At 39.3% G+C, this 26,521-nt stretch overlaps 1 protein-coding gene across 6 annotated transcripts in view; it reads right to left on the reverse strand.

The window, feature by feature from the left end:
* Positions 1 to 3,987: 3,987 nt before the first annotated feature.
* Positions 3,988 to 26,521, reverse strand: part of LOC122830220 (helicase ARIP4-like) — a 70,038-nt gene continuing 47,504 nt past the window's right edge. For 5 of the 6 annotated variants that reach the window (XM_044115421.1, XM_044115404.1, XM_044115413.1 and 2 more), the window contains 21 exons: positions 18,470 to 18,713; positions 16,647 to 16,780; positions 16,228 to 16,401; positions 13,818 to 14,026; positions 13,475 to 13,657; positions 13,125 to 13,258; positions 12,785 to 12,981; positions 12,451 to 12,654; positions 12,214 to 12,352; positions 11,952 to 12,129; positions 11,614 to 11,835; positions 11,398 to 11,516; positions 11,113 to 11,237; positions 10,424 to 10,523; positions 10,131 to 10,336; positions 9,407 to 9,582; positions 8,613 to 8,809; positions 8,258 to 8,457; positions 8,051 to 8,140; positions 7,733 to 7,828; positions 3,988 to 7,248 (listed from right to left, as the gene is read on the reverse strand). In XM_044115421.1, coding sequence (XP_043971356.1) covers positions 6,206 to 7,248; positions 7,733 to 7,828; positions 8,051 to 8,140; positions 8,258 to 8,457; positions 8,613 to 8,809; positions 9,407 to 9,582; positions 10,131 to 10,336; positions 10,424 to 10,523; positions 11,113 to 11,237; positions 11,398 to 11,516; positions 11,614 to 11,835; positions 11,952 to 12,129; positions 12,214 to 12,352; positions 12,451 to 12,654; positions 12,785 to 12,981; positions 13,125 to 13,258; positions 13,475 to 13,657; positions 13,818 to 14,026; positions 16,228 to 16,401; positions 16,647 to 16,780; positions 18,470 to 18,713 — 4,370 coding nt within the window. In that variant the 3' untranslated portion in view covers positions 3,988 to 6,205. The remainder of the gene's footprint in view (positions 7,249 to 7,732; positions 7,829 to 8,050; positions 8,141 to 8,257; positions 8,458 to 8,612; positions 8,810 to 9,406; positions 9,583 to 10,130; positions 10,337 to 10,423; positions 10,524 to 11,112; positions 11,238 to 11,397; positions 11,517 to 11,613; positions 11,836 to 11,951; positions 12,130 to 12,213; positions 12,353 to 12,450; positions 12,655 to 12,784; positions 12,982 to 13,124; positions 13,259 to 13,474; positions 13,658 to 13,817; positions 14,027 to 16,227; positions 16,402 to 16,646; positions 16,781 to 18,469; positions 18,714 to 26,521) is intronic. The other variant, XM_044115429.1, reaches the window with a different exon arrangement.

Consider the following 26,521-nt stretch of genomic DNA (forward strand, 5'->3'; position numbering starts at 1 on the left):
TTGAGTTGTTAATTACGTTAGTTCCTCTAACTTCATATTAAAGGCAGTTTTCTACAGGGATTTCATGGTTGAAATACACAGAGGAGCACATGTTTGTGAAGCGGCGATGAAATTTTTTTTTCTTAAGCAAATAAATGATCAGTGCAAATAAACATGGCATGTATATTTGTTTTCGGCCTCACCAAATCGAGATTTTGTAGAACCACCATTTGGTACAATGAAAGCAGCTTTACTCTACAAAAATCATATAGCCTATTAAGAGGGAATCCTAACTATGATTGTGATTGATTTTATTATGTTAACTTCGAAATAATTATTGAACTAGTTCTTTTTATGCAGAAATTTTGAGAAAAATCCTTTCAAATAAATGTTTTTTTTTTTTTGTTTTTTGTGGTACTATATCTTAAGAGGTTATTCATACTTCCATCGGGACAGAGGAACTTAAAAAAGGTATTAACAACAATTTTCTCTCCGTGAAACCAACAGAAAGCCTCACATGCGAAAGCGGACAGAGATAAAGAACAGAGTCATACAGTGTGCTTCACACAACAACCAAAAGCGAAATAGAAACGCACACACACATTTGCAGTCAAACTAAAAAAAATTTTCTTGATATGGCGGATAATGTAAAATATTTAAGCACATGACTGGTTTTTAGGCACAGTTTAGACCTAAAGTCTAGGAGGTATGTGGTGATTTTGCAGTTGTTTGTTTCTTCTGCCTGAGAAAGCAATGACTATAAGGTGTTCAATGATTCCATTAAAAACCTGCAATACCTCTCATTAGAGTAGTCTGATTTCTACTTTATTTTTGGTGGACATTCAATGACACTGAAGATATGTTAAACTAAAGTAACCTGCAAAAGAAAAAAACAATAAAAAGGGATTTTTTTCAATGTCTGCCAAGATAATTTTACATAAATTCTAATGAGAGAATCAAATAAAGTTAAAAAAAGAGAAGATTTTCACTCTGATGTTCTCTCATTCTACTGTTAGGGTGGGTGCATAAACAACCATATGGAAGCACAGATAAATATAAGAGTGGAAATGGAGAAAAAAATAAAGAATAAACCTTTCAAATGCAGAGAATTAAAAAAAAGTTGATTTTAAATATTTCATTTTTGTTAAATAGTGTGTTGGAAGCCTCTTTAGGTATTATTTTTTTCCCCATCATTTAATTTTTTGATGGAAGGATGGAAGTCACAGTAAAAAATATTTACATTTCTCTTGAATTTAGTCCTTAAAGTTTCAGTTTCATCCATTTGCTACATGGCTAAATATTGGATGTTCCTTTGTAACATTAGCTAACAACAGTTACTGACAATAAACATGCAAAGTTTATTTTCATAAAAAGGAATGGTCAATTATTGCCAGCTTTGCATGCGGCCAGTTAGTTTGTGTGTGAGCAGTGAGCTTCCTACATAAACGGTGGACAATAAATTTAACAATTTACTACTGCCAGAGTGTTTCTTCATTTGTTTCAGAAACCCAAACTGTATTTTTGAAGAATTTACTAATGTAAAAATAATTATTCCACTGTTCCACACATACCTTAATCAAAAGTTTTCCGAAAAAGCATGAAAAGATTAAAAATAAAAACTTGAACGCTCATGACGTCATGGCAGCCTGGGTGAAAAGCCATACAGTCTAAATCAAACAGTGCCAGACTCTGTGTAATCCACACACACCGTCACGTGGTCAGTCATTTGTAGCTTGCATCTACAAATAAAATAAAGAAATTGGGGGAAAAAAATATTTAGAGCATGTTTCTTTTATTTACAAAGTCAAATGAAACAAACAAAAACATGTAAAACGGTGATCCATTCTCATGAAGCACTGATCATCTGGAACAAAGAACGTCCTTACAGTCAGGAGACAATTTTTAATTGTTTTTTGTATATACCTTGTCCTCGGCTAAATTAGAATTCAGGCAGTCGGCTCCGCTTGCTCGCTCAAACCGCTTCATATTAATAAATATGTAAATTCAAGTAAAAAGCTGTAAATCTAGTAAGCAGGTCAGTCTTCACAGCAAAAGCCGAGCCGGAAAGTTCATCACAGAGGAAACTCGTTGGCATCACGGGACGACAAAACAACTTAAGATGAGGTGAAATATGGAATAGGGAATGAAAAGCATCTGATGAAGTTGCTTTCGTTCCCCTGCTGATTTTTTATTTTTTTAGATCCAGGACATAAGTTTAAATTCAGACAAATGTCTCTTAAAATCCACGTGAATGCTTACGAGTCCATGTGTCCAAATACTCAATGTAGTGTTTAGAGTTTTGTCTTATATGGAGCCAATTTTTTTTTTTCTTTTTTTTCCACATTTATTCCACACAGTGTTTCAAATATAGCCAGTTTGTACTCAGATCCTGGATCTTGCGCAGCAAACACAGTAATCAGTTGGTCCAGTAATTGTTTTGTTGGGTCATTTTTCGGTTCGTCATAAGCGAACTAAAACCTCCAACAAGTCTGAGGCATCTATCGGGAAAACAACACTAACAAGGACCATAAAAATCTTACAAACATTCTCAAGAAAAGAAAATGGAAACCAAAAAAAAACAAAAAAAAAAAAGAGAAAGAAAACACTGTACAAAAATAAAAATGAATAAATATGCAAAGTCATAAATAAATTAAATTTGGTAATATTTCAGACCTTGTCGAATGAAAAGAGCCAAGAAAAAAAAAAAAAGAACAGATCCATTAAAGAATATAAAAAAAGAACAAGAAATGCTCGAGTCTTGCTTTGAAGATGTTTGGAGTTTCGTGTTTATGTGAGTAGCTGGTAGCTTTTAAAGCTGCACCCACTGCTGTTCTGGGAAACACAGTTTATTAAAGCGGATAGGTTTTGAAGCTGAAGTTGAGTTATGGGAAAAGAAACTGGCATGTTTAAATCTACGTACACAGATTAATGTCTGTTTTACAGTGGAGCACAGTGTATGCTGCGGATATGTATTTCTCAACCATAGCTGCTATAGACTAGGCATGGGCTGGTAGGAGATTCTCATGGTTGGATAACCTTGAGTAAGAATACTACAGTTTTAAGGTGTCATGGTATTATTACAGATATTTAAAACTAAGATGAAAAAAAGAAAAATTCAATAGCTTCTAGTTAAAACAGCTTGTCAACCAGCTCACAATGTTAAAGCAGTGATATTATCACAAGAGTGATGGAGCCATTTGTTTCCGTGCTTTTCTTGACTGGAAAACTTTCCAGACATCAAGACGAAAGCACTCGTGGGCCACAAAAATATTTCATTTTAAAATTAAAAATGCAAAAGTCATCTTATTGAGACTTCTCCATGTTTACCTTTGGGTAAAAGAAAACAAGGTACATTGCATCGAAACCAGGTTAGTCAGATTTTTGTAGAAATCATAGACAGGAAACATAAAAAGGGTCTCGCATGTTTGCCTTATTAAACAAAAGACAAAGAGTCTCCTAAAAAGTTTTGGGTCAATTCTTTTCTAATTTTTCTTTAACAAGATGTGGATCACTCCTTCTTTGAAAAACAAAATCTAATGAAAGAGCACATACAAGTCTGCCTGGGAGTAAAATACACCATGTATTTGTGGTCTTACTTGCAATAAAATTAAGACAAAACAAATAATATGTGATTACTAAAAGTTCATCTAGTTTCATGAAGTTTTAAATTGTCAATGAAAATCTCCATTCGCTTTGACCGCCTGTCCAATAGGTCAAATTTGTACCATTGGTGAATTGTAAAACAAACAAACAAAAAAAGTTAAATAAATAAAATCATTTCAATGGTTATTAATGGCCTGTGGAATGGATTTTGAATGTTTCTGCTTTACACCGTAAGATGATCAATTCAAAAAAGTTTTTTAAAGTTTGGAAACCCTAAGTTTATAAATATCTCGAATTACTGATAACCGGCCCATGCAGTTTGTGAATTTCTGCTCTGCAATCAATACCTGCTCTAAAATGTGATCCTCTTTGTTTTTGAGGTTTCTAGTGAGTGTGTGCTGAGTTTTTGTTGTTGTTGTTTTGTTGTGTTTTTTGGAAAAGCCACACAATATCTCCAAAATGAAGTTTGGTTTTACGTTTCAACTCTGCTCACAGAACGAGACAGGGAGACAATGAGTGAGAAAAAAACAAAACAAAACAAAGCAGCGGAGTGAAAGCATGAATCAACGTCGGAAGTTTGCATTTTTCACTTCTTGGAAATGATTCCTTTTGTAACCTTTAGAAAGACACGGCGCCGACACAAACACAGTAACAACACGAGCGTGACCAAAGCTTTGAGGGTTCCGGAGGGCTGTGAAGCTCAGCGCCCCCTAGGGTCGTATCAGCATATATAGGCTTTAGTGAGTGTTTTGCATCGTTTTCAACTAGGCTACAGTAAGACTGTGGGTGAGATTCAGTCTCCCCTTACCTCTTCTTTCTCACAGCTAACATTCAGAAAGATGGGAGGCAAATAAAGGCATCTTCTGTTGGTTGTTTCTCCGCTACAAGGATGACACCTCATTAGCTTTTTTTTTTTCTTTTTTCCACCTGCCTGTTTTTAGGCGATCACCTGTTTTTTTGTTGTTGTTTTTTTTGTAAAAGTAGATCACATAAAAATACAGTACACATTAATAAAAAGAAAAAAAGGAAAATCATCCCACACCCCACGCCTAAATAGAAGGAATCTTTTCAGACAGAAAAAAGGCCCGATATGAAGGCATTTGATTATTCGTACATTCTTATTTCACTGCAGTTTTTAAGTTTCAGTAAAATGTTTTCCACCCTCATCAAGCCTTAAGATGACACATCATTTCACCCTTCTAAAGAGAAAAAAATACAAGACATCTTGTCCTGGCAGTGAAGTATTAAGCGCAACAATCCTTTTATTTCTGAGTTTGGTTTGATATTTTTAGCTATTTTCTTTAGATGTCCAAGGAAATATTCAGTAGCAGTATTCAACAAATGACAAAACTTTCAGTTACTGAACACGTTTACTACAAGCTACCTCAGCTGGAAGGACCTTTTTCTTTAATGGGATAGGTCAGGATTTTCAAAGTGAGGCTCTGATAGGATGTTTTAAGCAGTTAGACTCCTACTGCCTCGGCTAACTCTGGTGTCTTCATTTAGTCAAAATCCTGATTAGCTTGGGCTAAAGGCTAAAGCTAATGTCCAATCCGAAAGAAGCTCAGACCAAAGGAGGATTCCACCATCTTAAAAAAAACTCCAATTGCCAAAACTTCATACTCTAGGAAGTAAATTTGGTGATGATGTTGAGAAAGAAGGCGCTAATTATTTACACAGTGAGTGGGCACAGGAGGAGAAAGCACACGATTCTGGACAGAGTAACTGCCTAATAAGCATTGTAAGGCAGTGAAAAAATGTATAAAATAATGTCCACTTAAACTCCAATTACATTTTTTCTTCTTAAAAATCTTAATTTTCATATCAAAATATGACTCTGACTGCAGACGCTTTACATGTTCCATTCTCAGTGTCCGTTTCACACGGGAAGATCACTGGTGGCGCACAGCCTCCAACCTCAATTTCCTGTTTATGTAATCATCAGCGTCTGTGTAAATTCCATCCAAAAGCAAACGTGATGATGGTTTACACTCATAAAAGAGCCTTCACATGGGCTGCTGTGATAGAGCAGAGTTGTTCTCAGGCTCTTAACAGACTAGCTGTTAGTGCCAGGCTTTGGGTTCAACTGATCTGCATTTATTTTAAATATACCAAAAAAAGTTAGAACTTTTTAACAAAACCTCACTTAAAGAAAACCTCAACTATCACATAAAGAGAAATTCCAGCTTCTCGCTGCCTTTTTGATTAGCTGCAAGCAAAGAGTCTTCACATTTTGCAAAGCTGCAGAACTACAGTAAAACGTTGACAGTTCAGCTAATGGCCGTTTGAAGTCACTACAGGCTCACACTTAGCAGTTCTCAGTTCAGTGATGAGCTTTTTAATACCAGGATTGGACAAACAAATCTGGAAGCTCGAAGTCCATAGAATTTAAATCCCTCCCCTTACGTCCCCTCTGGATCATTTTAAATGCTTCACATTCTGATATTCAGCATCAACATTTGTCACTCAGTGTCCAGTCTATTCAGTCACCCTTCAGGTTGTCCCTCCAAGGCAATACAGGTGACCAAAATGAAGATTTTAGACTTTAACTTTCCTTAATTCTTTGTACATCCTTCCTCAGAGGACTTTGCAGACTGACTAACACGTCAAACTGAAAGTTGTCTTACTGCGCCATCATCTCGATTTCGTCATCATCGTCATCATCAGAGCTGCTGCCGCCACTGACCTCCCCGCCGTTCACCAGAACTGGGGCGCGGTGGCTTTCTGAGCGCGCTGAAGGGGAAAACGAGGAGGGGGAGGAGGAGGAGGAGCCAGAGGCTGCAGTTTGGGGGTACTGAGACAGGAAACTAGCTCCGGCTGGACCTGGGGTGGCAGCTGGACCTGGCAGCATCGACCCAGAGTACAGGCCGGCCAGAGACGGACTGTATGACAGAGGGAAGCCTGGCGGGAGCATCCCGGCCATGCTGGGACCCAACATGTACGGCGGGAGGGCTCCCGGAAGAGACCCGGAGGAGCTGACTGACGTAGAGGGACATGACGAGGCAGAAGTCGTGACTGTGGTCGACAAAGACTGAGATGAGGAAGAGGGGGCGGCGCTGGCTCCACTCAAGCCAAACACGTCTCGGTACATGTAAGTGGGGTCGCCCAGCTGGCTGTTGGGTGGCTGGAAGTAGTGTGAGCTGGACCCCATGAAGAGGGGATGCCCCACTGAACCGCCCAACACGGCCGAGTTGAGACCCATCGGGGGAAGGCCGTAGCCCCGGGAGAATGGGAACCCTGGCGAAGATGAGGAGTGTTTTCCTGCATATGGCTGCTTGCCAGCTCGCTCCTTCATCAATGGGCTGGGGGCTTTACGCTTGCTGCCTATTCTCAAATCCTGGGGAACGCAGGTGTCCATGTTTGACTGGGTTACATTAGTAACTGAGGCGTCATGATGGCCCGAGGCTTCCCCAGAGTAAGTGCTGCCACAATTCTTCTGCAGCAGCTTGTTAGAAGGCTGGGGGGCATTCGTGCCGCTCTCAGCCTCTCCGTCTGTGGCGTCAGTCCCCGAGCCGGCCGCGTAGCGCTGCAGCTCGCTGATGATCTCTGGGCTGTCAGGGGAAAGAGGGCGGGGCACAGCTTTGGAGGGTACCTTCGGTTTCCTGTCAGGAGATATGCAACCATTGCTGCCACCAGAGGAAACTTTCTGAGTTGGAGCCTTCAAGTCTGAAAGAAGAAAGACAATCAATGTTGGTTTTAAAAGAATAATATTACATATCTAAACACTATTTTCTATACAACCTTTTTACTAAAAGACAACCTACAAAGCTCCATTTGCATTATCAAAGCTGAAATGTTGCGGTTTGGATTAATCGTGTCAGAATGGCTCGGTCAAAGTCTAGTCTGAAATCCAAGTTTTGGTGAGATTTGGAAATTGTTGTTCAGAGATTCTCTCTATGCAGCCTAACTGAGCTTCAGTCACTTTGCTGAGAAGTATATTAATACAGACCCTGAATGCCACTTCACCCGAAAGACTTGCATTATAACTGCATCAAAATGTGGCAATGCAAATAATAAATGCTATTCTTAAAATGTATAGAAAGCCATCCATCATTTTTCTTTAGCGTCTCAATCACTCACTACTTTGAGCAATAAAAAAATAAAAAAATTCAAATTGCGATGCAATGTTAATGGATGAATAAGTTATTACCTTTGGGAGGAGCTACAACAATCTCATCCACAGTCTTAGCCTTGTTAGCTGCTCTAATGGCAAAGATTCGGCCATCAGATGTCCTGATGTATGTCCCTAAATACAAGAAGAAGTAAACAATGCTTTTAGTATACACACTTACTGGCATGTAACTTTACTTAAAGAATCAAAAGTAACTACATTTTTAAGGAAGACGCAGCATTGCTGATGTTTATTAAGTTTTAGACAGTGATTGAAGATGACAAAAAAGGCTTGTACCATTTAGTTTAAAGTAGAAAATCAGAAGCTAAATTTAGTTTAAGAGTTCTGGAATTGTACCTTTTGTGCCCCTGATAACATGAATACTTTCTCCGGCGTTGATCCTCGCCTGAACGTCTGTTGAGTTGTTGGTACCTGGAATCACTATGTCTGTAAGAGATCAGAAGCAACTTATGAAACTTCAGAGGCATTTGCTTATGCACAAACAACAACAACAACAACAAAAAACAATGGGTGGAGACAAAAGCGTTAGCGCCGCATGCCCACCAGTCGTGGTGACGATCTTTTGCACAAACACCCCAGCTTTTTGCAGGCAGTTGACAGGGAAGCCTCCAAGGCTGGACGAAGAGGAGCCGCGGTCTGGGGCTGAACCTGCAGCCACATGGCGGGGCATCATGGGAGCTGATGCAGACTGAACTGGCCGGACGCTTGCCACTGATTTCTCCTCTGTGCGAGTGGGAGGGCGCCTGAACAGAGGTTGTTTTTTTTGTTTTTTTTAGTTGCTTTATTATTAATGCGCATTTTAGAAGGTTTCAAACTTGATTAGAGAACATGTTGTGGAAAACTTCACAACATTTAAAGGAATTTTTCTGGATATTTTGTCAAACAGCAACTCACTAACCAGTTCCTCTGGCTGAAAGCAGGGATGTTGGTGAGGCTCTGATCACTGGCAGGGTAATAGTGAGCGTAGGACGGGCGTGTGTACGGCACAGACGCCCTCTTCTCCTCCTCATAGCCCTTCTTGGCGGCTTTCTTCTCAGCGAGGCTCAGTTTTAGCTCCCTGCGGTCTATCAGGAGGGACTCGTGGGGGAAGGGTTGCTGAAAAAGAGGAATTTTATCGGTGATTGGAGTTCCAATCTTTATCAACTTTGTTGCAGTTTTTTTTTCCCACCAGGGGCTCTTTTTTGTGGGCTCTAGTGTCCCTTATATGATGTTGCAGTTTTTTTAAGGAAGAAAAATACTTCTAGCATCAACATGTGAAAAGGTCAGCTTGCTTGACGCAACATCCTGTGTAGCGAAAGAGGCTTAAAATGAGATTTTGTTTGCAGAACTTAAACCAGGTTAAGCTAAAACGATGGCACTTGAGGAGACCTGGGTTAAACATATTTACAAACAAAGAAGGATTTGATTAAACACAATTAACCAAATTAATCACAATTAATGGGATTAATCATTTCAACCCTAATATCCTTCTATAGTGTAGAAGGATATTGGAATCTATTATCTAGAATAACACATTTAATTCCTGTATAGCAACAACAAATCCATTGTACGTTTATAGTTGCTGTCCTGCTGTAAAGTGAACCTTTGCCTCAGTTTTAACTAACGTCTTTTGCAACGTTTAAAGGTTCTCCTGCAGGTTTTTTTCATAATTTGGCTATAGTTCACTTTTAAATATGCATTATATCCTCCTACCTTGGTGATAAGATGGGAGTAGAGATGCAGAGCTCTCTGCAGAACGCTCTCGCTGATTTCTCCGGGCAGCAGCCGGACCTGGGATGGATCCGGTTCCTCCTCCACAAAGTGAAGAAGGGACTCGACTTCCCTCCTGGTGAAATTCAGCACAGGGTTCAGGTCGTCCACAACACGGTCTGGTGGAAGAAGAGAGAGCAACATTTTAACTTTATAAAGTATAGTTAGCTGAAATTGTAAAAAGACAAAAAAAAAAAGAGTGAGACAAAAGAACTGCGAAAAGATTTAATAAAAATCATGCAATTACTAATACAAAAAGATATTTTCAACACAAAGCAAAAATCCAGAATGCATGGTTTTTATCTTCTAAAACAAAAAAAACAACCATTAAATGGTTGGCTTCTTGCCAAAGATAATTGTTTAGTTTTATGGTTTTTGTTCATGAATCAACATTTATTAAGGAGCTGAAAGCGTCTTGCAATCAGAAAATGTACGGTTTCAGTTCCAGCTTCCCCCAACCACATTTCTGTTTTAGCTGTTTTACCTTATAAATGTGTTGTGGAAACTAAGCAGAGAAAGTTTTGAAAATAAAGCTCAAAAAATTGACAGGCTTGACACCTGAGCAGGGAGCCAGAAGAGCGTGTGAAGCACATTTTAGAAATATTCTTCCTGGAGAACTCAAACGATTCAAGATTAGAACACACCGACTCAGAAGTCCCAAACTCACCAGACATTCCCTGCTTGGAGATTTGACGATCATAAATCTTTTTCTCCAGAGTGAAGTCGCACACCAGGCGGTAGATGTGACACGGTTTTCTCTGTCCGTAGCGGTACACGCGACACACAGCCTGGGCGTCATGGCAGGGGTTCCAGGAGGCGTCAAACACTACAACTCGGTTCGCTCCGATCAGGTTCACACCCAGACAACCAGCCCTGAGGTCCGGATAGTGATCTTACATCATTTCTGACTTTGCACCTTGATATTAATAATGGTGTAGCGTGAGTGGGGGGGGAGTTTACCTGGTTGAAAGTAGGAAAACCCAGGCTGAGGTATTAGTCGGGTCATTGAACTGATTTATCAGTCTTTCCCTCTCTGAAGCTGTCGTGCTTCCATCCAGTCCTGGAAAATATCCCACAGCAAATCTATAGTTAAACTTAAGTAAAAAAAAATATACAAGCAAAAGTAAGGAACAGCACGCGTTTTTGTTTGACAGAGGATTATCTTTTAACTAGTCTGTTTTTTGTGTTTTTTGGTTTTTTTAAATCACGCAAAAGACAAAGGTCGTGGTAGGAAGGTCATTCTGCACATAAATTACAGACCAGCAACAATTTCAGTGACTTTTAAGAACTTGAGTGACCAGGGGAAGCAAAGTCTGTCTGCTACTTAAAACCGCCTGCAGGTGGCAGCACTCATTGCATGTCATTGCAATTGAATCACAACTGATGCACAGAATCAGAAGAAAAGACTCTCTTACAGATTAGACAGATTTATCAGTGTATTAAGGTTAAGACTTGAGCATAGCAAAAATGTTGATGCAATATTCAAACTAATTGCAATTTCTACAGAACATTTAGAAGTCCATATTCAGTCATGACTATTTTGTACCAGATAAAATAGAGATTGAAAGAAATCTGTTCTTCCTTAGGTGTGTTTTGGATGGTCAGTAAGTCTTTGAAACTTGTTGAAACCATAATCAGTGATGACTTACTGTAGTAGTTGAGATTGCGGACCCAGTTCTGGTTGGGTCGGTCTTTGTCGGTTGGATATGGTGAAGGAGGCACTGGTCTCTTGGCCAAGAAATCCTCGATCACAGTAAGTGTGGTCAAACTCTGACTGGAAGAGGAGCAGTAGAAAACGTAAGATCACATACGGAAGGGCCATGAAGAGGCAGAAAACGATGAGAGCGACAATACAGCTGAGAAAGGTTTGGGAATCCCACAACCAATAATTTCTATCCTATAAAAAACAGATGTGCTTTATTTTGATCGTTCACCTGAACACAAGGATTTTGTCTCCCTTCCTGACACTTTCCTCTATCAGGTGGAACAGCAGCACCATCTTTGCAGAGTTCTCCAGGATGCCAGGCTTGTAGTCACACATCAGTTCTTTTGCCTAGCCATGTGAAGGAGTAAAAGAAATGCCATTAGAACTGTTATCACATAAACGATTTTTGAGATCTAAAGTTAGAAAACCTCAAACTAGCACATACCCACTCATACGTGATGACCTGGTTGGCCTTTTCCTGCAGCTGGTTCAGACTCAGTCCACAGAGCGGATCTGGGTTGTCCAAACTCTTTGACTTTGGAGCCGCTGCTGCCGTCGGACATCTACCCTGTGAAGTGGATGTGATGTCGTCGAGGTCCAAATCCTGCTCACTTGCCAGGTTTTCTTTCTGCAAAGCTTCGTATAGCACGTCTGGATGATTCCAAATCTAAGAAACAACAACAAAATGCATTTGGATGTAAAAAAAAAAAAAAAAAAAGAGTTCCAAATGCATAAAAGTATGATACTGAAAAGGATATGGGAACATTTTGGACACACACAGACCTTGCAGCAGACACAAAAAGCTTTCAGGGGGTTGAGGCTGAGCCAGCCGGTGTTCCCTGCCTCTCTGAAGCGGTTCATGAACTCAGTGTAGAGTGCCCTCTGCAGGGGAGACAGACGCACCAGGATCACATGCTCGTCCTTAGAGGGAAGTTGGTCCCTCAAGACATCGTGGCCTCGTCTGGATCATAAATAAACCAGTCAGTATTAGAAAGAGTTTCTCAAGAGAGACTAAGATTCATTTCCTGAGCGGCGATGCTCTTACCTCTGCACAAAGCCTTCCAGCAGGCTGTGGAGGACGTGGCTCCTGTACTTCATCAGCTGGACGTCCTGAGGCGTGCTGTCCACACACTGTCCATTAAGGATGGGTCGCTCAAACATGTTACTGAACTCCTGTCTTGTTCCTGAAATATGTAAAATTCAACAAAAAAAAAGAAAAAAAATGAGCAGCATTCAGAAGGAAAGCAGGCATGCAGAATCACAAACACACCTCACCACATACCTAGAAAGTCGGGACGGACAAAGTCGACCATGCACCAGTACTCGATGAGATTGTTCTGGAGTGGGTAACCGGTCAAAACTACACGCCGCCGGGTTCGTATGTTCTTTAGGGCCTGAGACGTGCTGGCGTGGCAGTTCTTAATGCGATGTCCTTCATCACAGATCACCACATCTGGACCGGGTCGGGAAAGGGCTTTCTCAACACCTTAAGAAAAAACTCAACTTCAGCGAGCTATTTCAACTTCCTTCCCTTTCTTTACTCTAATTTTACTTTAATCTTCTTCACTTTCTCTGCCCTAACTTCCTCATTTTTCCCTTTCTACATCTTCCCTGACCTTTTAGAAGTTGCTGCTGTCTGTCTTCTTCATCCAGGTTTATGATATCAGGTCCTCCAGTTTTTTTGCTCCTCTTCTTCCGCCCAGCCACAAAGCTCTTCTTCATAGAAAGGAGACGGTACATTTCGTAACCCATCAGCAGGACACCACCATCCCGAGACCAGTCCTCCACCACCTTGGCCCTTGACGCTGTGTTTCTGGGTATTAGGAGAAAACGAAAGGCTATTCTTTGTCAAATAAAAATGCTTCCCCCCCCAAAAACAAAACAAATGGTTGGGTGATATTAAGTACTGTTAGTTCCACAGCCATTTTCAGTTCAGTCATTGTTCCGGTCACTTACTTGTGTTCATCGTTGAGGATGTGAACTTTAAATGCACGCGGTGTGACCAATGTAGGATCCGTGTCTGGAGGTAATGCTTCAGTAGGAGGGACCCATGTGTTGAACTCTGACAGCCAGTTCTGCAGTGTATTCACCTGGAAGGGAATAAGTATGTGTATCAGATTTTGGTACACAATACTAAACATAAATCTTGTTCACACCTCTTTAGCCATTGTTGGGATACCATGGGGTTCAGTACTCAGGACAATTCTTTTTACGTTATACAGATGAAACCACATCTTTACATTTATGTCTAACCTTTTTATCATCATTGTCCAGGCATCAAATGGAAGAGGCCCACAGATACTTACCGGCACGATGGCGAGCACAGTGTGAGTTTGAGTGTGCCTGAACAAGACGTCGATGAAGGAGATGACCTGAAGCGTTTTGCCTAAGCCCATGCTGTGAGCCAGGATGCAGCCGAAGCCGCTGCTGTTGCTGAAGAGCTCCAGGGACTCCACCAAGTTGTCGTATATGAAACGGATTCCACCGATCTGAAGACAGTTTGAGAAAGACCCAAGAGATGACGTTACACAAGCAAGAAGAGCAAAGAAATCCAAATTCTGGAGATTCCAGTGGATGGATATTTTAACCAAGCATCACATAGAAAGCTGAACATTTATCTATATGCTTAATCTGAGTGTATCCTGATACCTGGTGAGGTTTGACTGCTCGTGCCAACTGTGGTGACAGGAAAATGTCCTCATCTGCCTCTGGATGGTTGAGGTTGACGAGCACCCTGCCTTGTGCGTCTGGTTGGTTCTGGGTATCGTTGGCATGTGCACCACTAGGCTCACTCTCCTCTTCCTCTTTGGAGACTTGAGCAACAGTGTCATGGTCATCTGTCCTCAAATCTATTATTTCTGAATAGAAGATAAATAAACAGAGAAATAATTAAGGTCTCAAAACTTGCAATACAATTATTATTTATCAAATGTCAACCTGGTCTTACAACTGTATGTAAAAAGATTTGAGGTTGGATGTTGAGGGGAGCATTCTGGCATGACAAAAAAAATGCTGGCTACTCAGTTCCCCACAGAAATACACACAAAACATGCAGTTAGTTTACTGAAGTAAACAGAAGCAAACAATATATTAACAGTGTGTGCAGAAATTTTAAATCTCCTCTCAGTAATATCTTTTTATTTTGATTCCAAAATGCCAGAGTATTGTATCTTCCTTAAGTTATCTTGACTAACAGCTTTTCATTCTTTCCCTAAGATTAGATTAGCTTGTCAACAAAACAAGCCTTCACAGTATTAAATGCTGGTATGAACATGGCTCTAATGACAGGACACTAATAGCTAAATGTATGAATGTAACAGAGAAGCATAAACATTAATTCTGCCTTCCAGTGTTAAAACAAACAAACAAAAAAATAAACATCTGCTTCAGTTTTTCTGCTAAAATAAGTTCCCATCAAATTTCCATAAGCCTTGACGCTCTCATCTCTGCTAGCTGGGGGTATCAGTTGTCCAGTGATGACAGAAATTGAGTCTGTCTGTGTTTGTCGGACAAAATCTGTCTGGTAAACGAGAACAGAAAGGAGTATCAAAGTTATACAAGCTGGCAGCCTGAGAGAGCACACTGTGAAGAGGAGGAGTGTGTGTTAAAATAAAAAATAAAAAACTCAGAGTGAGCTTATATAACTGCAGTGAATGGCTGGTTATACAAGTAGGATTAGAGTGGAGGGGGCGACTGGTTATGCAACCCCAACTGCAAATGTCACTGTGCCACTGTGGTGTGGGTGTGTGTTCATTATGAGTGTGTGTTCTGCTTCCTCCCTACGATCTCTGCTGGGTTTATTACCCCTCTCATTTTATCTCTCTTCCCTCCATTTGGCTGTTTTCTCACTTTTCTTGTTTTTCATCCCTCGGCCTGTCGTCATTTATTTGTGTTTACCTGTTCTTCCGTCTCCAGCTCCCTCCTTACACTGCAGGTGTGTGTCTGCAATTTGCTTTGATCTCGACTCTAAAATGTATCCCAGTGTGTGTGTCTTTATTTGGACTATTTGACTGACTTGCTGGATGTGTGTATCTGAGCACCTGGATGGTAAAAGAAGAATCCTCAACTGATCTTAACTTGCAAAAGTCTCACGGTCATGTTAATTGCATTTGTTTAACTTTGTGTAACAACTGAGTTTTAAATGGCTCCAAGTAAGTTTTACAGTTAGTTAACTTAAAAATATTTGAAAAATAAGAATCATTATCAGGATCTCGCCCATTTCTGTTGGAAATTGACTTTGTTTATGTTGTCTCTACTATTTAAACAGACATAAAAGAGAAGAGAACTGAAGAAAAAAAACAGAAAAGTAGGCAGGTTTATGTGACACTCAGATCTCTTTGTGGATGTTAAAAATAATCTGCGTCATTTAACAACCCATCTGATAAAACTTTAAAAAGAAATACTAGTACACATCCCTCCTGTGGTTTTTGAGTAAAAACAGATTTTTTTTTTCTGTCCTGGAAATTCCCAGCGATAAAGTCCTTTGATGTGCAGCTCTTCCAAACCCTGGAGGTCAAAAGTCAATTTCAAACAGGCTGTGTAATCTAATAAATGGATGCTTGTTATATGGCTATTGAGAAGCAAATAGTTAGTAGATATGAGGCTTAATGAGACAATGGGAAAGTCATACAATCTCAGTAACTTCTCTACCTACTCAGGAAGGCTCTGACTTAACCATCAGATTTAATGTAGGAGTGAGATTTATTCTAGTGCATGACATTTTTTGACATTGTTTTCCATCTTGGTTTCAAAATCTGGGTTGTGTGGTTCTGTGCACTGAATGCATGCAGACTTGTAGGATGAGAAACCTGATTCAAAACAGTTCATTTATATACTATGAACTTTGTGTTTTAAAGCCCAATTTGCAGCAACAACTGTAGCACAGTTGTGCTTACACCATTGATAATGGGTCTTAAAATGAACAGGAGAGTTAGAAGTCCTCTTAGTGTATCTGATTAAAACACTTATTTTCAACTATCAAAGTCTTCGCATACTTAATTTACCTGCTGGCTCAAGCAGTTTTAAAGTAAAGCCCTCATTTGAGGATTGTGTATCTCACCTGTTTTTTGTGCTTGTGCTGCTGCTGCAGAGGTGAGTGTGTCGGTCTTGTAGTTATCTGCGCTGATACTCGTGCTACTGGACTCCAGGCACATCTCATCCCGTCTGGTGGACTTTACTTTTTGCTGGAATGACACTGATGCAGACGATGAGGGCACATGCTGAGTAACATCGCCTGAGGACGGGGACAGGAAGAATGCAACATGTAAGTCAGAAACTATGAGAGGGAAGAAATAGAAAAAAAATGGAAGCACACATGGAGTTAATGAAAGGACAATGAAGGAGAAACGTTTAGGCAAGTTTGTGTGTAATTAGCAATCATTTTTATTGTGCATGATAAAGAATGTTGATTACAGTTTTTTCAAGTAGAAATGTAAGATTCAGAAACTGGAGGATTAATAATCTTTGTGCACATCTCACCGGTTGTGTATTCAGGCAGTAGAGGAAGAGGAAAATCCTGCTTCCTTTGATCCTCCAGACGTTGCCTTCGCTCTAGCTCCCCCTTCTGGGCGACTTTGGTCACTGCATCTAACTGGTGTTCCCTCAACAATTTCCTAAAAAATAGCCAGATAAACATACTTTTAATTTAATTGTAATTGTATATTTTGACCAACAAACAAATTCTATTACATGAAATGTAACTTTTATTGTTTTTCAGGGATGTTCTTTGTATATTTGTAATAAGGCATATCTTTCATGCTGACATATCCAGATGACTCAAAACACAGCAACGGTTTTTTTTATTTAATCAAAATCAGTCAAATGTCTCTACAGTTACTCAGTCCGAGCCCATCAACCTGCATCAGTGATATTTGAGATTTCCTTTTCATAGCTAATAAAACATTAAATAAAAATTACACAGAACTTCCTCTGAAATCGCTTTGAGCCCCCAGTAAACACTGATCTCACATTTTGAAATCCTTCAGTTTAAAGTGGGATTCAGCATTTAGTGCAGCCACTGTGTTAACTTGTTTTGCTTCATTGCGCAGCAGGGAAGCTCATTCACTCTAAAGTTCAAACATGCCCATCGCCAATGACCTCTCAACACAAAATGACACATAACTTCAGCTGTGGTTCCCTAAATGTAGCAACTAAAAATAAGCATAAATAACCAAAGCGCTGAATAAAAAAAATTAGACTGGTAGAAAAGTTTATATTTACGTTGCTCTCTGTCCGGTAAATTCTAATAGCTTTTGCTACAGGATGTTAACCATGAAGCAAAAAATTCTGGTGCTGACCAGAATGGGGGGATTTTATTTGTTTCTGGGGGAAAAAAACTCAAAATCAGGCTATTGAAAGGGAGTGTTTTCAATGGTCTCATGTTAGCTGTCCAGTCAGTATGCTGCAACAGAAAACTAGGATTGGGAGGCTGCTAGTTATTTTACCATTTTCTACTTTTAAAATTTTTGTAAATTGACCACAAATCTATGATCAGTTCATTAAAAAAAATGCAGTAAAACTTCTTTGCTCAAGACCGTAACCAATATATGATGAGGATTGATTGTTTTTAAAAATTCTTTTTCTAATACAAATCCAGATTATTTCCAGAAACACTGAAACTAATACCGGTAGGTCCTCCAGCTAGCTGACTAATTTGGGCCGTTTCTCTTAATTACCTGTGAGATAAACTGTTTTAAAAGAATCCCTAAGCCTGAGTTGTAATCCTCCTAATGGAAATATTTATGTATCGCAGTTGCAAAGGGCTCTAGAAACTGTTAGTAGGATCCAGAACCGCCATTATTAACATATGTTTGATATTTATCTTAAAGCGCTGCGTTGCAGTGAAGCAGCATAGTTGGGGTTCAGCTTTAAGACATTACTGGCAGTCGGGAGGAATGAGGCTACAGCCTCAGCATACAGTGTTTGAAATCACTAACAGAGTTCATGGGCAACTGGGCAACTATTGATTTTCTAACAGAAAAAAAGCTGCACAGTATAATAAAACTGGTATAAACTGGTAAAGAAATTTTAATGCAACTACCACTAAGGGTTACTAAGATAAAAAGATTATAGAATCAGCTGAAGTATTTTTAGCTGTTTTTTTTTTTTTTTTGTCTGCCCCAATGTCTAGCATTAATAAAAAAAACAAAGCACTTCTATTAGGCGTTGAGTTGAGCTTGCTTTAATAGATGGGTTTGTGTTGTTTCTTCAAGGATCCCTACAGAATAACTAGGTGGGTGTCCTTCTAAGCTCTCTGACTCAGACTGCGTTTGAAGCTTAGCCCAAGGTGCCGACTTTGGTACCTGATGTTTCGTCTCATGTGGGCCGGCTTGGAGCTCCTCTTCTTGGTTCCCGTCAGGGCAGAGGGAGGGGCGTGGCTCTGGCTCGCCGGCCTAGAGTGGGGTCTGGACAAGGGCTGCGAGGTGGATGGGTGGTGCGGCGTGTCCGCCGAAGGCGCGGTGGATGGGGGAGGTGTGCACTGCCACACAGCCGGGTCGCCACCCTGAGCCTCATTCTCCGAGCTGAAGGGGGCGCTGTGGGTCTGGTCTGTAGGAGGAAAGCAGGAGCACAGACAACGATCAATAAAAATAAATAAAGGAGAGAGGGGCTTCAGTTGTTATCGTTCATCGTAAAAATTAACTAACAAAAAGAAGAAAAATACGGTTACTTCAAAGTGACGAACAAAATTGCTGCGGTTCTAAATGAAAGCGTCTGTATCCGTGTTACATGTGCTGTTTTAGCCTAGCCTGAGCTCAGGGTTTAAAAGGATCAGCAGCAATTTATCGTGTATTTTTATTCACTCACATGTGAGAACAAATATTGAGGCTGTCTTTGAAAGTAATGATGAAAAACTCATAACAGCACCCACACAAACTGCAACATCTCAGCCAAACCAGGAATAAATACATTCTTTTATAAATTTTCTCCTCACAGGTAATCACGCTCTTATGCTGTTGTTTTACACCTTCACCAAATTTAAGTTACATTTTGCAAAATTGGATGCGTTTACCATATATTAATATGAATTTTGTACATTTCTCTTTAGTTTTCATCAAAACCTTGATGGGCTTTGTATGTTGGATAAGAAACAATGATAAGTTACGTTTTGATGAAGAAGGAGAGGTTAGAGAGGTGTTTGGAATGACAGAATATGGCGTCTGCCAACTCTCAACTGCAGGAAGGCTTGCATAACAATGTTTTATAATAGCTGATGACTCAGGGGAAGAGGCATGGACGGGTGTTTCACTGTTACAGAGAAGCAACTTTAAACACTCAGGCTACCCCACTTAAAACAGGAAGTGCCACAATTTAGACATGGTAAGTACAACCTCCCCTTCATGATGCATAATTGTTACCAATTCCCTTTTATGTTTCTTATATCTGATTTGAAATATTCACAAAGAATTGAAGTATAAATCTGAATGAAAACATGTCAAAATAAAGCACAGCAAAGTAAGGTATCATAGACAAACAGTTTAATTTACAATTTTTTTTTCAAAGAGGTAAAGTTGACAACTGTTTTCTGGCAGAAGTTAGATTGGAACAACTCCCAACTTAAGTACAGGATTATATTTCAAAATATTTGATGATGTTATATAGAGATGCGTCAGGAAATCAGTAAGGAAGATTTTGAGACCTGTCTTTCGCCGATTAGTGAACTCACCTTTCATAAGTGCAACCATTGTTGCTATTACTCTGTAACAATTTACACAAGTCAAGAGAATTGCTGTCAACATAAAATAGATTCAACAGTAAGTTGAAAATAAGGCAGAATAAGTAAGAGCAGTAAAAAAACCCCCCAAAAAACAGTTGCTGTACTTCTTATTATACAGCCCGTAGGTCAAAAGTTTGTATAAACTTAAGGTCGGAAATCAAATCCAAATTTCAGGTGCATCTCTAATTTCAAAACTTTAGTAAGACATTGATAAATTTAAATAAAAATGCTGAAATCTTTGGGTAGCAAAATATTAGAGTAACTTCTTGTAATTTTTAGGATTTATTTTCTGAGTTTTGACTTTAGCCTTGCAGGGTATAATAAATAATAATAATAATAAACATTTGATTTTTCTTGTTTATTCTTGGAGAATGAGGCTCAGGGTGGCAAGTAAAGTTCTTCGCCCTGTCCTAAAACCCCTCAGAAAAGTGAAAACTTGTATTGCTTTTTGTGCTTTTTTGATCAGTTTTCCCTCAAATGTGCTTGAACGTAACTTTAACCGTCTCTTTTTCTGCCCTCCTTCTCTCGCTTGTTCAATCAGGAGCACACTGAAACAGATCTGGAGCTTATGTAAGAGCTGCATCATAAAAATGGACAGCTTACGAAACACAAGACCGGGCACAAACACTGACGCACAGACAGACATATTTCACAGGACGATCACTCATAAAACAACATTAATCAATGATTAAATATCCAACACATGTAAAAACACTTGTGTTTATGTTTCTGTGGGAAACATTTTAGAGACTGAATAGATTCTTAAGCTCTTTGCTTTCCATCTAAAAATAAATGAAGTAGCAATGAAACCAAGATTTTTCCCTCCTAAAAATCATTTTGCACACAGTAAGACTCCAGTTTGGTTCCCATGTGTACAGAAAGTCCCAATAACATGATGTTCTGTCAGGTTTTGGATCCCCACACCATGACATAAAAACACATCAATCAAATTTATCCTTCAGTCGAGCCAAGATTCTGCCTGGAAAGGCTGGACCAACAAGGACGCAACAATGGCACACACACACACACACACACGCACACACACACACACACTGACTCTCTATTGCAATGCAAACACACACAAAACCCAGCACAGAAAACATGCTCTCAGCGTGATACCTGGCATGAGAATGTAGGTATGTTCACATGCACTCGCACAAACATCCTTGCCATAACGGGGCACGGAGGCCGGTGATGATGACCTCAGTGTGAAGTGAAAAACAACTTGCATAAAACGCTCCAAGAGTCCGTGGCAACATACTTCTCAATCAGGCTGCCGATGACACCAGCTCTGCCGTGGGTCTGAGCGATTGATCTGCTAACATTTAATGTTTAAAGAAATTGATCTAACAACGCTGAGAAAAAAATTGCTGACTTAAGGGTCAGTAAAAAAAAGGTGAAAAATGACTTTGTTCTTATAAATGTACGGCAATAAGCATCCAATTTCCAGCAGATCTTTTCAGTCCAACCGCTCAACATCAGTAGAAATATCTGAACGACTGCAGGAGCTGTGTTATTGTGACCCCTCCAGCTTTCTCCAAATGCTATAATAACGTTGTCCTTTCTAAATAGTTACAGTTTATCGCCATGGTTTGAAAAGATCGGGGTTGTTTTAGCCATGGCACTTAATGCACATTTATTTTCAACAACAGACCATTGCAAAAACATACAAGGCAGTTTTGTTTTTTTTCTGCCGTGGCACTAACATTTAATAAAGACACAGCCTTTGACGCTACAACAGACTAAATATTGACTGAGGGTCAGAAAACTAGTGAACAAAGTCCTAAAGGAAAACAAAAAGCAAACACTAATTAAAGAAGTGAAAATCTGAAGGCTTCAAGTCTGTTTGGTTTAATCCTACTTATTGATGTTTGTCAGACGACTGACATGTCATTTAGACCTAGTAATAAGCTGTTCCCTTGACTCAGTTTGGGAGAAGGTCTGCATCTAAAACTTGTAGAACAGTAAACCTCCAGGACTCGACTTAGCCCCCTCTGATCTAGAGCGTATGTGTATGACAAAAACAGCAAACAGAACAAATCTGTAACAGGGCAGACACTTTTCCACACAAGTTCCTGACATTTATGAAACCATTGCTTTCCTCTGACTGGATGCCAGCAACATAAGTTCAGCAAATGGTTTAGTTTTTCCAGGAAATAGTGAATAAAAATTGTGGTCTTTGTAATTAAAATGAAGGAGGTTTCATAAAACGAGTCTTATTAACTTTACCATCGGATGAAGGACGACAGAATGAAAACAACCTTCGCTGTCAGACACAGATGTGATTTAGAAATTCACTCGGAGACACTCTGTACCCCATTTTCCATTTGTCCGGCACAACCTTACACAACAGTTACATAAGAGTTCCTGAAATGTGCAGAGCCTCGACATCAGCGCAAACACACAAACAGTCCGGCGACAACAAAGAGGCAGGAAAACCAAAGGAAAGAGGAAAATGGAAGAGAGATATCAAAGCGAGGTGGACAGCACACAGACACACACACGTTACAAATCCTGACTCTGCACACACGAGCAAACGAAACACAGACGCAGATTCTGGGAAACGGGACGCCTTCCGACTGAGGGGTCAAGAGGACGACAAGTCAAAGATTCATTCACCAATGTAAGAAAGCGGACATTTTGTCAAATTGGTTATGAAATGTGCTCTAAAAAGCTCTTAGACACACCTACTGCACTTATACCTCTACACATGATACCGTCCAGTTAAAGCTTAACATGTTTATTTCACCCAAACACCAAAGCAAAATTGCTTGCCACAATAAATTGGAGGTTTCATTTAAAAATCCCATCAGCTGTGATTTTTATTAGCATTTAAAATTGCACATTCTGAGCCAATCAAATTAAGAGAGTAGAGATAAAACTGGACAGATAAGTGCAGGAGAGACATGTTTGCTCACCAGATTTCCATCTGGAGTTACCAATAATAGAAGAGTGGGACGCTCATGTGGGCAATTAACAGGTTGGCAGCAGCTGCAAGCGGACTCCAAACATTTTATGACTAACACACATCTTTATCTCTTCTAAAACAACCAAACTTGTGAAGTGAAATAATTAGAGAGGCTGTTAAATGTTTGAACTGAGCTAATTAAAAAAGACATCATATTTGACTTTAATGGAAGTGCATTTATTAATCTGGTAGGTTACACAACTCACCCACATAAAGGCACTAAATAAGTTGTATAACTAAAAAGGTTAATCAATGCTCCCTCACTGAGACTCAAGAAATCTGGGATCAAAATCAGTATTTAGACGAATGTAATTCCACATGACATTGTGGGAAAAATAGAGAAAATCACATCCAGATAACTCAGCTTGTTATTTATTAACTTTCAGTTAATCAGCTCCTACTGCAACCCGCAGCCCACACAGGCCAGCCTTCAAAGCATCATCACTGTTACAGCAGAGCATCCTGCTGCTTATTGAACATTTTGGGTAAACATTTGGAACCTACTCTCACTTTTAAAACAACATTTTTTTCTTTAGATGTTACTATATTAAGAGAAGCCATGAGTTAGTCATATGAAGAACTTGCTAGAAGAAGAACATGCCAGCTATAAACCTAACAAGTTTATGAATTGTATTGTGATTACAGTACAATAACTCTACACAAAATGTTCTATGTCATCCAGCTGCTTCGGTTTAAGTTCTTAAAGCATCTTAGCAAAATAATATAAACTGTTGATCATAGTTAAAATACCAAAATCTTTCATTGTCTCACAGGAATATTATTTACACAAAATCTTAACATGAACAGTTTTCATTGTTATTTAGATTTTTTGCTACATGAAAAAAAGAAAACCGAATAAGTGACTTCGAAATTTAGTATAGTTTTTCACATGCTCATTGCATATAATACATCTTTTATTATCATTTTTTATATTTGTATAATCTTTTTATTAGCATAAAAAGATAACAACACTAATAATAACACATTATTGTACAAAATTTATTATTTTGTACAATAATAAATTTCAATAAGCTGATATTAGCTGTCTATTGAGGAAAAGCGTGCTGACCAGCAGTGCACAGTAACAGGTGGGGGAGAGTGACCTTAGTGTCATTTTCTTTGAATTTTACTGTACCGTTAAGTTGTTTCTTCACAGTTAGCACATTTAGCCGCAAGTACACAAGCATGACTGACATGGTGACAGTTGACAAACGTAAAAAAAAACAAAAACATATTGTTTATAAAAGTTACCTACTCCAGCAGTGTTTCCTTTTAAAGCAATACAACTTTACCTTAATATTGGTTAATGGGTCATGCTTAGCCAGTCACTAATTCCATATTTTCTATAATTATTGTAAAAAATAAATATTGTATATTGTGTAACAGAAGAGCTGGAAATCATTTCTAAGTTGAGTAAAAATCCCAATCCTTTTGATAATACGTTTATGTGAGTTCTAGTACTTAACTTTCTGACGGCCAATTTTAAGCTTGTTAGTACAGTGGTCAGTTCCTTCATTGTATGACCAGAGGATTTAATGAACTTAGGCATTTTGGCAATGCTTTCATCATTTGTGGCACGCTGAGTCTTTGTTACAGTAACAGTAATCCTCTTATCTTAATCTCTGTGAACACAAAACGATAAAGTGGCAAAATCTTTTGTCTTTTCCAGTACTGGAGACAAACTGAAGTGCTCAGAAGTAGCCGTAATGAAAGAACAAGAGGAAACTGCCCACGGGTAACAATTTTCATGCAATTTCAACATGTGAGACCTGCCCATCTAATCAGGAGAAATTGCTTTGAGAAAATTCAAGCACAATTGCTGACAGTTGCTAGGTGACTGAATCAAACGATCAACGTGCAACAAGTAAGGTAGAAATCGGAGGATGAAACAAACTAACAAACAACAAAAAAAAAAAAAGCAGCTTCAACCTCAAAAGGAGTTCAAGGTGAGCTGCAAAAAACACGTGAGCAAGCATCCTGATAACGGGCTGTCTCATCAAAAAGTCTAAAGTGTGACTCAGGACCCACAGCAGGATTTCCAAACCATCCACTTGTTCAGTCACGGGGTGGCAGAAAAACTTGGTGCTCCACGAACAAACGGCACAGGGTGAAGTAATAAATGGAGAAAAACAATTCAACAAACCCCGGTTTGTCATGCGTATGCTATAGCGTCTCTGAGGGGAGCTGCAGCTGTAAACATCTTCTGCAACCACAAAATTATGCAACTCCATCTGTGGTACATGCTGAGAGTTTATATAACAGTGCTTTCGAGTTTGGCTTTTTCAAAAAAAAAAAAAGAAAAATAAAGGAAAAACTAAAACACCCGTTGCCTCGCATATTTCTTACTTTCAGCTGGGACAAACATTTAGATTTAAACTGCTGCATTGAGACATTGAGAATCAAACGTCTCTTGCTACCCTAATGAACTCATAATTTAATGCTTAAACACTGTAAAAGTGTTGGTTACCCTGTAAATTACATTTTAATTGAAAAATACTTTATTAACCCTAAAGGGAAATTGAATAAATGGCGCTTCCTGAAACTTTGTTCAGATGAACATTTCTTGTCCTTCATGGCACATTCAGACTGAATTTCCAGTAAGTAGAAGGCAAAATGTCTTGTACATAAGCTCCAATGAGCTGTAAAAATCTATGAAGTGACATTATAACATTTTCCGGAGCTGGCTCGTTAAATGCAGACAGGACAAAAAAAAAATCTCTTGTCTCCCAAGTGTTTTTCTGAAAGCCGTTATCTTCACGAAGGCTCAGGACATTCTAGCATTACTTGCTTGAACATTTCTGAGTTTGCACCTATAAAACATGAAGTCAGGCAGCTGAGTACTGATGTCTAGACTGAGACCCTGAGCACCTGACTCAATTGAACTTTCTGCAGACTCAACAGTGGTGAGACAAAGAGTGCAAATCATTTACCCAAGGTCCCACTTTTTTTTCTTGGTTTCAGACATCTCATTATCCGTCTCGCTTCACTAGCAAATCCTGTGTCGTTTACACTTTCCTGCCTCTGCAATCTCTTTTTTCATTCGCCAACATCTCAAATATCATTAAATAATGAAGAAGGGGGGGTGGGGGAGAAAAATAGAGAGGAGTTGAAATGGGCATTCTGTCTGTGTCGTGTCCCAATGCCCTCCGGCTGTCGTCTACGTAAGCAGATTACAGATGACGGCAGATATTTCCTGCTATAAATGTGGAGAATCCTTCACGTCACACACACTGAGGACAAACTAGTTATTCAACACCGATGGAAGATTCTGGGAAACATGCAGGAATGAGAGGGATATAGATGTCAATGAAATAAAATACTGAAATAGTTTGCCTAACTCTGTAATCAAAGTAAGGGTTAAGACATTAAAGAGACTCTGGCTCTCAGCTTGATGTACTTAAGAAGATAAACATATACTGTACAGTACATTCTGTGTCCTTCTGCTACCACTGTGTCATGATAGTTATTTAACCTGTTTTGGAAAACATGGGTGGGAATTGTGAAACGTCAGGATTATGAAATGCAGCAGAGAGAGGGCAGCTTGTTGGACAATTTAAAGAGTAAGAAGCAAAATGTAATAATAAGTCAGAATATTAAGAGAGAAAACTGCACATCGGATACTTTTATGGACCACTTTAAGGCCTTATCATTTAACAGGTTGGTAAGGTTACA

The sequence above is a fragment of the Gambusia affinis genome, linkage group LG01 (assembly GCF_019740435.1).
Source record: "Gambusia affinis linkage group LG01, SWU_Gaff_1.0, whole genome shotgun sequence".
NCBI classification, from domain to species: domain Eukaryota; kingdom Metazoa; phylum Chordata; class Actinopteri; order Cyprinodontiformes; family Poeciliidae; genus Gambusia; species Gambusia affinis.